General features: G+C 39.2%; 1 protein-coding gene across 1 annotated transcript in view; it reads left to right on the top strand.

Annotated features, from left to right (window-relative positions):
- Nucleotides 1-6,317, top strand: part of RERGL (RERG like) — an 8,984-nt gene extending 2,667 nt beyond the window's left edge. The window contains exons 3-5 of the mRNA XM_005526968.3: nt 960-1,033; nt 2,925-3,073; nt 4,159-6,317. Of these exons, the coding sequence (XP_005527025.2) occupies nt 960-1,033; nt 2,925-3,073; nt 4,159-4,441 (506 nt within the window). The 3' untranslated portion in view covers nt 4,442-6,317. The remainder of the gene's footprint in view (nt 1-959; nt 1,034-2,924; nt 3,074-4,158) is intronic.
- Nucleotides 6,318-12,500: the final 6,183 nt, after the last annotated feature.

Below are 12,500 nucleotides of genomic sequence, written 5' to 3'. Positions count from 1 at the left end.
ATCTGATTGTGAGGATTGTGAATTCCCCTCTCCTCTGTTTTGGAAGAGGAAAAGCAGGGTCTGAGAGTATTCATTCACCAAGGCTGCAATGGGAACACCACAGTGCAATGGTCCTGGTCTGCCTAAGGGTGATTGGTGCAAAATTAAACAGGTTTGTTTCCAGTGTGTGTTCAGAAAAAAAGACAACTTGTCAACAACAAAACCAAAACCACAAAACAAACAAACAAAAACCCTCCCTAACAAACATCTCAAACCTGCAAAAAAACAGATCAGAGACAAAAAAAATCTAAATGTCTTGAGAAACCAATCAAATAACCAGTACTCAAGGTATCCTCAGTATTATCAAGTTTTGCTGTTGCCTCCTTTTCTCTTTTCTCTTCTCTTCTCTTCTCTTCTCTTCTCTTCTCTTCTCTTCTCTTCTCTTCTCTTCTCTTCTCTTCTCTTCTCTTCTCTTCTCTTCTCTTCTCTTCTTTTCTTCTTTTCTTTTTCTTTCCTCTTCTTTCTTTCTTTTCTTTTCTTTTCTTTTCTTTTCTTTTCTTTTCTTTTCTTTTCTTTTCTTTTCTTTTCTTTTCTTTTCTTTTCTTTTCTTTTCTTTTCTTTTCTTTTCTTCTCTTTTCTTCTCTTTTCTTCTCTTTTCTTCTCTTTTCTTCTTTTCTCTTCTCTTCCCTTCTCTTCTCTTCTCTTCTCTTCTTTTCTCTTTTTTTCTCTTCTCTTCTCTTCTCTTCTCTTCTCTTCTCTTCTCTTCTCTTCTCTTCTCTTTTCCTCTCTTCTCTTCTCTTCTCTTCTCTTCTCTTCTCTTCTCTTCTCTTCTCTTCTCTTCTCTTCTCTTCTCTTCTCTTCTCTTCTCTTCTCTTCTCTTCTCTTCTCTTCTCTTCTCTTCTCTTTTCTTTTCTTCTCTTTTCTTTCTTTTTCTTCATTCCAGTCAGTAACACTGATATTCTTTGGATAATATCTATTAGAATGCATCTACACGAAGCACTTGTGCCTGGATGGGAGGCAGATCCACCTGGAAATTTATGACCCTTGTTCACAGGTAAGAATTTAGCAGGAGGAGGGTAAAGAAAAGCTGTTCTTCATTACTTTTGTATATGGTAAAAAGGATCAAGTGGTTACAAACTTTTGGTTGTTGGAATTTGTGCCTGCTCTTTTGGTTTTTGGTGTTTTCTTAATTATATATTTTTTATATAAAATTTTATATAATGAAATTTTATATTTGTTGGGGCTTGGAACTACTGAGTACTTTCCCATTTCATCACAGGAACCCTTCATTGCTGAAATTTTCTGGAAATGCATTTGTATTTTGGAATAATACTAACACAAATAACTTATCCCTTTTGCCTTACATAAGTAAATAAAGAGATAACTTATTAGATTACATGCAGTTTTCTCAAATACCCTAAATGAATGAAATTTAGCTTATAAAGCAAACAGCTTATTAAATGGCTGCACAAATGGTCAAAGTAGACAGGCCTGGAAGTAAGGCTTGCATTCACAGAACAATTTCCTTCTCCAAGGAAAGCCATAATGCAGCTTGTGCACATTGACAATTAAAATTTAATTACAGCAAACCACCCTGAAATAAAGTTTTTGTATTAATTTACTTAATTTACAGGAATAGAGAAACTTGGGTACTGTGTAACATGTGCAGACCTAGATCTGGCTGATCAATCTGGCTCTCCAGGTTCCCTTTTGGGCAGCTGGGGTAAGGAATGTTAATGTGAAAGCCAAACCACTGAAAGTCTGACCCACAATTAAATTCAGGGACTTGAAAACCAAACAAACAGCATTGCTTGTTCCAGGGCAGTGAGGATCCTGAAGCAGCCACTGTGCCATGGAGCAGGATGGAGTCTTCCCTTGCCACACTCCTATTAGAGGCTGCTCCTTTCCTGAGCTTGCCTGCAGCTTCCACCTGCTGACATATTAAATCCTGTGGCATTGGGGGCTGCTTTTCTGCTCTTTATTGAGGTGTTGAAACATTGGGAGTGGCAGCTGGGTAGGATTAAACAGGTTAGAGCTAAATTACGAGAGACTTTGGTTACCACAGTAAGTTTGCTAGCCCATGTTTGTGCCAGCACGCTTTGAGCTGCCTTGTACTAGTTTTTTTCCTTAGGAACAAGGCCTAACTTTAGCTGTTTAGCAAAGTGAATTTTTAATTTTTTTTTTTTTTCTGATCAGCTTTTAGGTCATATGGTCTTGCTAGCTGCTGCCAAATCATGTGCAGGGATAAGCTAATTTTAAATTGTTTTCAAATGAAACTCCTTTGCTCCATGGGACAGTTTACAGCTGTTGCTTTCTGGAGATCAGAAGTGTGGCAGTTTCTTGGTTTGAAGAGAGTCAAGGAGTAGTATAACCCTATTATCACTCAAGTGACTTTTGTCACTAGTTTTGTTAAAATTAAAATTTGTTAAAAAGTTAAAAGCTCCAAACTGGAAGAAGATTTTTTTCCTAGCTCTTCAGAAATTTAACATATGGATGATTAGTGTTTGAAACCTGAACAATTCAAAGAGGAAAGGAAACAAATGAAGAAAATCATTGAGAGCACTGTAGTCAGAATAGTGCAGAATATTAGGAACATGCAAACCAGAGCTATAACGACAAAACACAGAAATGCTGATGGCTCCTGTGGGTTTCACTCTCATGTAACCCTGCAGAACACTAAGCATAAGCAATGGTTGTGCAATTTCACAGCTTAAACAAAGTGTAAATGTTCCATAATTAATTTGCCAGTGATCCAAAGTGCCATTTTTGATGTTGGTGATTTATAAGGCTTTTAGAGCAGTGCTCTAATTCAATGCCAGCACTAGACCTATTAAATATCTTTTGCAATGAAAGTTACCGTGTTCTTGCATTCACAGTGACAGAGAAAAGGCTCTGAAGTGACAGGAGTAACATTCTTTTTCTGTGTACCCTTGAACTTCTTTCAGCCACAGCAGGGGAAGCTTTCCCTCACAGATGAGCTCCACTGGGCTGATGGATTTATCATTGTTTACGACATCAGCGACAGAGCATCATTTGCATTTGCAAAAGCCCTGCTGTACAGGATCCGAGAGTCTCACATAGGAGTTTGTAAAAAGTAAGTGGCATTGTTTATTTTCTTTGTTTATTTTCTTTCCCCTCAGCAAACCCAGAGAAAAGCTGAGAACACTTCTGTGAGCTTGTGAGCAATTAAAATCCAGCAGCATCGAAGTGAAGTAACACAATGCCAACAACAAGGTACCTGAAGGTAAAATGTGTGGCAAATTACAATCAACTTTACTGTATCCAAACATCAGGATTTTTCCTCTTATTTCTTACAGAACTAATAGTTAAATGATTGCCATAAACATTTCTGCTGTGATTTACACGGGTGAAGAAGCCTGGCATAGTCAGTCTGTGCTTTTACTCTCCCACTCAATTATCAAAGGAGATGCACAAATACAGGGCCTGAAGAAAGCATTTCCCACAATGAAGGAAAGTGATACCACAAATATCTCCTAAACTGCCTTTAGCAGTGACCCCAACACCATTTGTGCACATGGGTGACCATATGGTAAAAAAAAAATACTTTAAAAAATCAAGAATCACCAGAACTGCAGACATGAGTGTGTGATGGTATTGCTGCATCAGTCAGCTGAGATGCTCCCTAAATAAAAGAGTGAAATCCTTTACCTATATCAGAAGTGGAGTAAAAACCCCATTTTTTCAGTCTGTTTTATTGCTGACCTTTCTTTATTAAGGTTAATTTCTGAAAGGAATAATTTTAGCAGAAGCTTGGAATCAGGTTTCCTGTGTTTCCTTCTGAGTTATGCCACTGACACTGATCTATCTCTTGGACTCTGTTCTGTTACCTGCAAACAGAGATAATGATCAGATTGCTTCTTCATAAAGTCCAGGTGCTGACAATAAACTCAGCAGCAAAGAGCATGAAAAAAGCAGGTGATTAAAAAATACATTAATTCTTTGAGTAGGGAACACAAAATGAAAATCTACTGGTAGAGAATAGCTTGTCTAGAAAATTCTTTGCCAAATGGAAAACTAGAGTTCTTCCTGGCAAGGTGAGGGGGCTGGTGAGTTCATTTTGGGTTTTTTTGCAATGCCTGTTACATATTTTCCTACACACTGAATACAGCTCAGTGTATGACACAGTGTTTTCTCTAACTGGAACCTTTTTCATTTCAGAATGCTTGAGTCATCAGTATTTTTGGTGGGCAATAAACAGGATTTATGCCACATGAGGGAAGTTGGCTGGGATGAAGGACAGAAGCTGGCAATAGATAACAAGTGCCAATTCTGTGAACTGTCTGCAGCAGAGAATTATCAGGAAGTTGTGGCAATGTTCACCAAAGTCCTGAGGAATATCACTTCCAATTTCAAAGTCAAAGAAAAGAGAAGACCAAGTGGTTCCAAGTCGATGGCCAAATTGATCAACAATGTGTTTGGAAAGAGAAGGAAATCTGTGTAACAGACTGTTAGTCTTGAAGTTGGAACAAGCTGAAATAATGGAGCAGAGGCAGCTCTTGGGATTCACTGAATTTCCTCCAAAGGTCAATGACTGGAGGAGTAAGACAGCAGAAACCAAAGGTGGGAGATAGTATGGTCTAGACCTAGAAGACCTGACCTTCTGTTTCAAGCTCTGCTACAGATTTACTGTTTAGGGCTGTGCCACTTTCTCTGTAAGCTGCTCCAGAGGAGAGGTTTAATCTGTATTTATTCAACACCAACATGGTCTTGGATAGAGCTCCTAGGTGCAACTGAAGTATAAACAGTTATTTCACAGATTCACTTATATTGGAAAAGACCTTTAAGATCATCAAATCTAGCCATTAACCAAACACTACCAAGTCTGCCACTAAACCATGTCCCTAAGTGCCACATAATATCCAGTAAACTCAGCCTTGCTGATCAAAATCTTACTTCAGAATTCTGAGTTTTGCATTTTTTAAATTTTTTTTTCTTTTTTTTTTGTGCAAGAACATTTGCACTAAAGGAAAGCAAAATACTGTGGCTTCATGTGGTAATGTATTTGCATTTAACTCAGGTCCTTGTGTGCCTTACACTCGCTGAAATTCATATGAATTAATTTTTTTTTTGACACCAAATCTACAAAAGGTATTTATTTACCTGCAAAGCTGCCTTGCAGAGGCACCAGAAGCAGGGAAGCAGATACATAAAGCAGTATTGTCTTCTGTTCAGTATCTTTTTTTTCCTCTGTTCCATGAGTGATGAAAGAAAGTAGAGAGGGTTGAGGAGTGTGGGAACTGAAATGTTAGTGAAATGTTAGTCAGTGACTCTGGACTCTTTTGGCAAGGTTGTTGTTGGGTGAAATAATTTCACAGCAAGGGCCAGCATAAGGCCTGGGTTGGTCCCTTTCACAGAACAGTTTTTGTGAGCTTTAACAAAAGTTTCATTAGCTGTAAGGTGGATGTGGCTGTTCCATCTCAGATGGCAGCAGAAGCTTGGAAAGCACATGGGCTGGTAGAGAGCACAAGTTCCTTAGGATGTCTGCCTGGATCTAAAGGTCAGAGCTGTGCTCACAGAGAGTGTTTTTCCTAATAACCAATGTCCTTACAACTACTCACGGCTGTGGTATTGAAATGCCACTGGAGAGAGCACAAAGTGCTGTTAGCTACACTCTTCAGATGTGGATATTAAACATCAGATGGGTGTAAATATGCTGTTAGAGTTCTTACTCTAGACAGCTAAATAAGGGCTTAGCCCAGCATGTTTGCAAGTGCTGTGCTCATACAGGAATTATGAAAGGGAAGTGATCTGAAGATGAATTGCTGCCTCCTACCCACTCCAGGGGACAGCTGGGATTCAGTCTTTGTAGGATGCTGAGTTGAAGCCTACCTCTGCTCTGAAATTTTACCTGCATTGAAACTAGAAAGGTTATTTTCAGTTTTTGAGTGGTCACCCATAAGACAACATAAAAAGGTCACATATAATCTTAGCACTAAGGTTGTGAAACAGTACTAAAGCACATTTTATTCTATTGACCAAAGATCACATTCTTTCTTTAAGCAAAAGATACTGTTTATTTCACTTGTTATAAGACTACAAATACTGGAACATGGTTCTCAGCTGACAGGCACAGGGTTGCTTTGTTTTTCTGTAGATGCTGCTCTGCCATATCAGAATTGTATTTTAACTGTATGGTCAATACCTATGAGGCTGAACGTGCAGATTACTCATGTACACCCTTCATCTTCCCAGCCCACACAGCATTCCAGAACTTCTAACAGACAGTTGTAGCTTTATCTTGCCCTAGCATTGCCAGATTCCAGAACTCTTATTTGTATTTACTGCTCTGGTATTAAATAAACTGGATATAAGATGGATGTAGTAATGAGTTTTTTTTGGTTTGCCCTTTACTCTGGTATAAAGCTACAGATTTTGTTTTGACTGCTATAGAAGGAAAGCACTGTGCAGATCTGAAATTCAGACTGGAGAAGGTAAATCTGGGAATCAGCCACTTGCACTAAAGAAAACCTCTGGCTGTGTTTGCTGAGCACAATGAAGAAGCCCTGATGTGCCTTTAAGCAGCAAAGAGATCCTTTAAAAAAAAAAAAATAAAAATGCTTTATCCTTAAAAATTAGTCAAAACAGCTACAGAGAGGTCAATTACTTCTGTTCATGTTCCTGGGAATGTTTCAGATAGATGGAACCTGTAGTACAGCCCATAGTCTTTTTGTCTGGATGGAGTGAGTGTTGGAACAGAGAGTAGCTGTCACCTGGGCCATGTGCTCACCTGAAAGCCACCTGAAACAGCTGGATGACTTAGAAACAGGATAATTAAGACTTCAGCATACTAAATCACCCAGCACAGACATAATTTGGTGCTCTTAGCATCGGGATTTCACCTGTCTTTTACTGGTGATAAGTGCAGATGTACAAGAATGCAGAATTTTAAAGCAGATACACATTCTCCCATTCTAAATGTATTTTTCTAATAACTTTTAAGAAGGAAGGCCTTTAAAAATTCTTAAAAGGCTGATATATATATATATATATATATATATATATAAAAATATGTTTTGCTAAGTGTTTTTGGAGCTCTAACAGACAAGGAAATATATTAACTGGCACAGCCACATTGCAAACAAGAGATTAGCAAGAACCCTGCTTATATAATGCAGTAAATGATGTAAATGCTGTCTGATGCCCAGCCTTGGCAGTGACATCACCTAGAGCATATCAGACTCATCGAAGTGTGGAAATGGAGCAACAATTTGTTGTCACATATTGCTTCTGCCTACAACCCCATTCTTTCTCATCAAAAGATTTTGAAATTGCTGTACAAGAGTTAAAAGTTTCTTGCTGTCATGCATAGAAGTCCTTACTTATATGAACTTTCTAATTTCAGTAAAATTTTGCCCGAGAAAGGCACTCAGAATTTATATTCTTTCTCCCTGTCTTCAACACATTTTTACCTTGGAAACAGGGACACAGAAGCAGAGATTCTACTGAAGTGTAGAGGCAATAGCCCCTTGCTCCTAAATGCTGTTTCTCAGAGCACTTCCAGGGCTTTTTGAAGCTCTTTCTCACTATAGTTTTGCAATAAACAATTTAGACTGCCACCACCTCAGCTCCTTTTCCCGCTGTCTTGTCTGTATGCATTGAACTCTTTTAGAAAATCCCACTATAGTCATGTTCACTACAGGACAGAGGGGAAAACATCACAGGGAAACTTAGAGCATGACACTCCTGGAAAAAAGGAATAATTAAGTATTGAGTAGACCAACCACACAAACCATACTCTGAAGACAAAAGTAACTACCACAGGCTTTTTTAGCCCGCTGTTAGAAGCTGGTTTCTGAAGTGATGCACAGGAGAACATTGAGTCATGTGGGGGGTGTTGATGCTTTTCTTCCTATCTGACCACACTGCTTTGAGGATAATATCTGGTCCTGGCACTCTCTCTGTCCCTGAGACAGAGAAAGGAACAGATGCTGTGGCCATTGGCTTGAATAGTTGTGATCCTTTCACCAAGAGTCAGACCCAAATCACTCAATGGTTTTATTTGCAGAGTGTACACTAAAAAGAAGAGGAATATGAAAACCACCCAAAGCAGAACTAAAGCACTGTTAGCATCCAAGAACACGTGGGTTTTCCATCAGGATGCCTGTTGGAACAGGTACTTTAGGTCAATGAGGTCTCATTGCTTATGGATAGAGGAACAAACTCCAGTTGTGATTCAGCAGGAAAGCAATCCTTCCCTATGCACTCTGAAGCAAGAAATACATAAAAAAAAACCCCAAAAACGAGAGAGACAGACTACTAGAATAATCTAGAGCAATATTAAACTGTGCATTAGGAAACATGAAACCTCTACCTCCTGTCCATAGGAACACAGGCCTCTTCATACCCTCAGCGTGCCCACGGGGAATGGAAACAAGGGAAGCTGATTTTTGATGTGCTCTTTAGCCTGTTTGAAAAGCAAAGACTTTGTTTACATGCCTGAAAGTGCATCTGGGCACCTAACTGCCAACTTCTATTGTTTTAAAACTTGGGTTTGATATTTCCATAAAGAAGGAGTGTTGTAAATGCCAAAGTCTTCTGTTGTATTGGTTTGGATTCTTTTCTCCCCTGCCTCCCCCCATAATTGATATTATGTGAGACAGGCAGACTATTCTGGGCAGAAAGTTATTTTTAAACAGGCATTACTCTTTTCCAGAAACAGACTGTAAATTTCTGTCTTCTTTTAATTGCTTTGCAAAGTAAATGGAGTCCCTCTGGTTATATAATTAATATCCACATTTAGCCCTATATATTTGAGATGACTTGAACCATTTACTGCTACATTCATTTTTCAAGACTGGCTAGGAGTTCAGATATGCATTTAATTACTGCTGAACTCTGGGAAATATCCAAAGTTTTTTTTCTAGGGAGGTGTCTTAACAGTAGTGAGAAATAGATACCACAAACAAGCTAATTGGAGAAGAGTGATTTCTCTGAGCTGGTCTTTCTCCTTGTACACACATCTGCTGATACTGAGCAGTAAAGTGCCATCATATCTATCCTATACACTGTGTTTTACAGCTTGAAATAAATATAAAGGAAGCAGAAATTGAAGCATCTGACCTTAGAACGACAGGCATTGAGGTGTCTGGTGAAGATTTCATTTTTAATAAACACAGCTTTTTAAATAGGCTTCACACAGGTTTTTGGTTGCTATGTGTTTGGTTTGTTGTTTTTTTTTTTTTTTTCCCAAAGATATTTCAAGCTTTCCAGACAAATTCCCTCCCAGAATAAACTTTATTTTAAAGATGCCGTGAGCTCCCTGAAAGCTCAACAAACTTTTGTGGAGTGCCTTTTGAAAAGAACCCTCTGTGTGAGGATGAGCAAGCTGACAGCTTTCCTGCTTCCAACATCTCCCTCTCGTGGCGTTTTCCTCTCACTTCATCCCTGCTCTGCCCAAACATTCCTGTAAATAAATCCGAGAGCACCGATCACAGAGCACAGTGATTCCCTCCTGCCTTCCAATGCTGTAAAATTTCCCAGTCGAATTTTCTGTGTTTAACAAGGTGACATCTCATAGGCTTCGTTTGAGAGGATCCTTATTAATAAAACTGCGGGTGTTGGTGGGGTTTTTCCTGACTGGCACTTCTGAGCTCAGCTTTTTCACCGTAATAAAGTTCAGCTGTCTTGTCTAAGGTGCTGAAAGGTTTCCTGTTAGTGTACCTTCCATGTTATACCTTCCATGCATATCAAAATCCTCAAGAAGGTCCCCAAAGTTTCTACCCTGTTTCCAGACACAATTGGTCTGAGCACAGGTTTGACTTCCACCACGTCTTTCTACGGCTTCCTGAAGGTATTATCCCCAGAGCACGACAGAGAAACATGAGAAGGAGCAAAGCTAGACCTAGGCAGCTGTGTTTCATCTCTTTCCTGCAAGCTGTGGTACAGATAAACTCCATCAACCTTTAAATAAACAAGGTCACTTCCTGAAAAGACCCTGAGGTTGGGTTTGCCCAGCACAGCACAGAGATCTGCTTCTAGATTCCCCCCTTGTCCATGTGTTCTACAAACAGATTACTTCGTCAAGGTGGTGCCTCAAATCATGCAGATGAGTCACTCTCTGAAAGGCTTTAAAGTCTCCACCAACTCTGAAGGTAATTAGGGTTGGGGATCTCTAAAGTTAGGTGAGATGAATCGTGTTCCAAATTCGGCCTCTTGGGGCTCTTTGCTGGTTATTTTGTCCTTCATCTTCAGCACTACAGAGCCCATCTGTCCTACTTTACAAAGTCAATTGAGTCCCTATGGTTAGACAATTAACATCTAACTTGAGATGACCACCGGGTCATTTAATGCTAAATTTATTTCACATGATTGATCAGAGTGCTGGATTATATTTGATCCCTGCTGAACTTCACAAAACACCCTGAAATCCGACTGTCACGAGTTAAATTAATGGATGGACTGGCAATGAAGCTGAGGATAAGTTAACTGAGTACTGCCACAGACTGCTTCCAAGCTAGCTCATTAAAAACTAACTAGAAGACCTTGATGCTTCACTGCAGTCTGAAGCAAAGCCATATTTTAAATGCTTGGCTGTGGTAACTCCAAAAAACCTAAGGTGGAGCAGAAAGTCCAGTCAGGTCTCCCGACTCCCAAGCTCGCGATTCAACTAACCGGTTGTTTTCTGACTTGGAAAATATGTTTCTACAATTTGTGTGTGAGCAAAGCCATTAGCTCACTTTGTGACTTATTCTGATAGCAATTACCAGCCATATGGAATGAACCAAGCTCATTACTTGCAAACAGCATAAAATCTCTGCACCACTCATTAATGCCTTCATTTGCTGCTGCGTGTCCTTCTCTTTTGCAAATGGAGGATTTGGCACCAAACGGCTCTAATTCACATTATTTCATTAAACAGGAAGTTTAATTACACAACAAAGTTGTTCAGTGAGCTGTTTCCACAGGGACACCAGTTTCTGAACACATCCCCAATTATTAGAGCACTACAGCACCCAAACATCAGAATGAGAGGCCCAGCAGATGCATGCTGCTGCTTGCCTCACTAGAAGTGCCATTCAGGGCTTCTGCCTTATATTCTGGGACTTTTTCTTCAATAATCTCAAAGAAAATGCACTTTGGAACTTTTCTGCCTCTTTCAAATTTCACTCACAGGTTCAGAACTCTTTGGAGGAGAATGTGCTGACAGGGCAGTTCAGAAAATGTTCAGTGGCTATCTAGGCTGAAATGTTATTTTTCCATTTTTTTTCACCTCTATATATTTAAATTGGTAAACTATAACAGAACTTGCTTCAAGGTTTCTTTCACATGAGATATCAGCAGTGTAGCATCTTTCCTTTGGAGTGAGGTGGGTACATACAGAAAAAAAACTAATTTAAAAACAATCCTCACTGACAAAATGGATTATTAGCAATGTCTCTTGCTGGCACACAGCTAGGCCTTATTCTTCAAATTCTCTGCCTGAGAATGCCCTCTGAGTGAGCTTTCCTACTTATTAACCACGAGTCACATAGGTAAAGGTACTTGTGGATAAGGGTTCTTGTGATTGCTGGGCTGATCTAAATGGATGCACAATTATATGATTAAATACAACAACATTTTTTACTAACTACATATAATTTTGGCTGTCACTCAGAATTCAATTGCATTAGATGATTCAATAATGACTGAGACAGTCTGGGATCTGTCCTATACAGACCTTAGGGAATACTGCAAATACTGAACTAAATCACATAAATTATCTTAAATGCAAATGGGAAGGCTTTACAAAGAAACTAATCTATAGTCATCTTTTACTGTATTTGTCATCTCCTTCTGTTTGCTTATATTTTGAATCATTAATACAATTTTATTTGCAAACCTATACTGTTGTTCATGGAGCTTTTTCTCTTTCTAAGCACAGAGGGTGCATGCAGTTAGGCCTATGTGGAAAAGAAGGCCAGCGTAGGCAAGTTGGTCTGTCCTGAATGGCCCAGTTTGGCTTCACAGAACAAGTTAAACTAATTTTTTAATATTTTTTTTCCTATATCACCTTTTAAACTGTTCCTCCAAAGAGATTTTCTCTTTATTCTCCTGTAAATCTCCTAGGAGCCGCACCAGCTCTGCTCAGCTTAGCAAGTCACTCTTTCCTCATTTCTGTTGTTTCCTCTCAGCCCTGCTTCAGCCTCTGGGTCTTATTGCAAAGAATTTAGTAGCACTAACACATAAAACAGATCCAGTACAGTTTAGGAGTGCATCCTGATCCACATTTGACATAATTTGACATAATGACATACATGTCTGGGAGAAACATTTCCCTCTTTCTTCTCTTTCCACATGCACGTGCAATAAATCTGTTGGGGTTTTGGAAATCCATGCTAAAATATTCCAGTGCAGATACACCCATACAGGGGTTTGACTGGGGCAAAATATGCAACACTTTATATGTGAAAACCAGGACTTGTGAGGCTTGCAGAGATAAACAGCTCTTGCTTTGGAACTTCTGCATTTCCAGTTCTGCCTTGTTGGCTCTGCCCTGCTTTTCTGAAATTGCCATTTCTCCA

Source organism: Pseudopodoces humilis, chromosome 5, assembly GCF_049639895.1.
Source record: "Pseudopodoces humilis isolate 2021_Gansu_Grassland_sample_001 chromosome 5, ASM4963989v1, whole genome shotgun sequence".
Taxonomy (NCBI): Eukaryota; Metazoa; Chordata; class Aves; order Passeriformes; family Paridae; genus Pseudopodoces; species Pseudopodoces humilis.
This window is presented reverse-complemented; position numbering and strand designations above follow the sequence as displayed.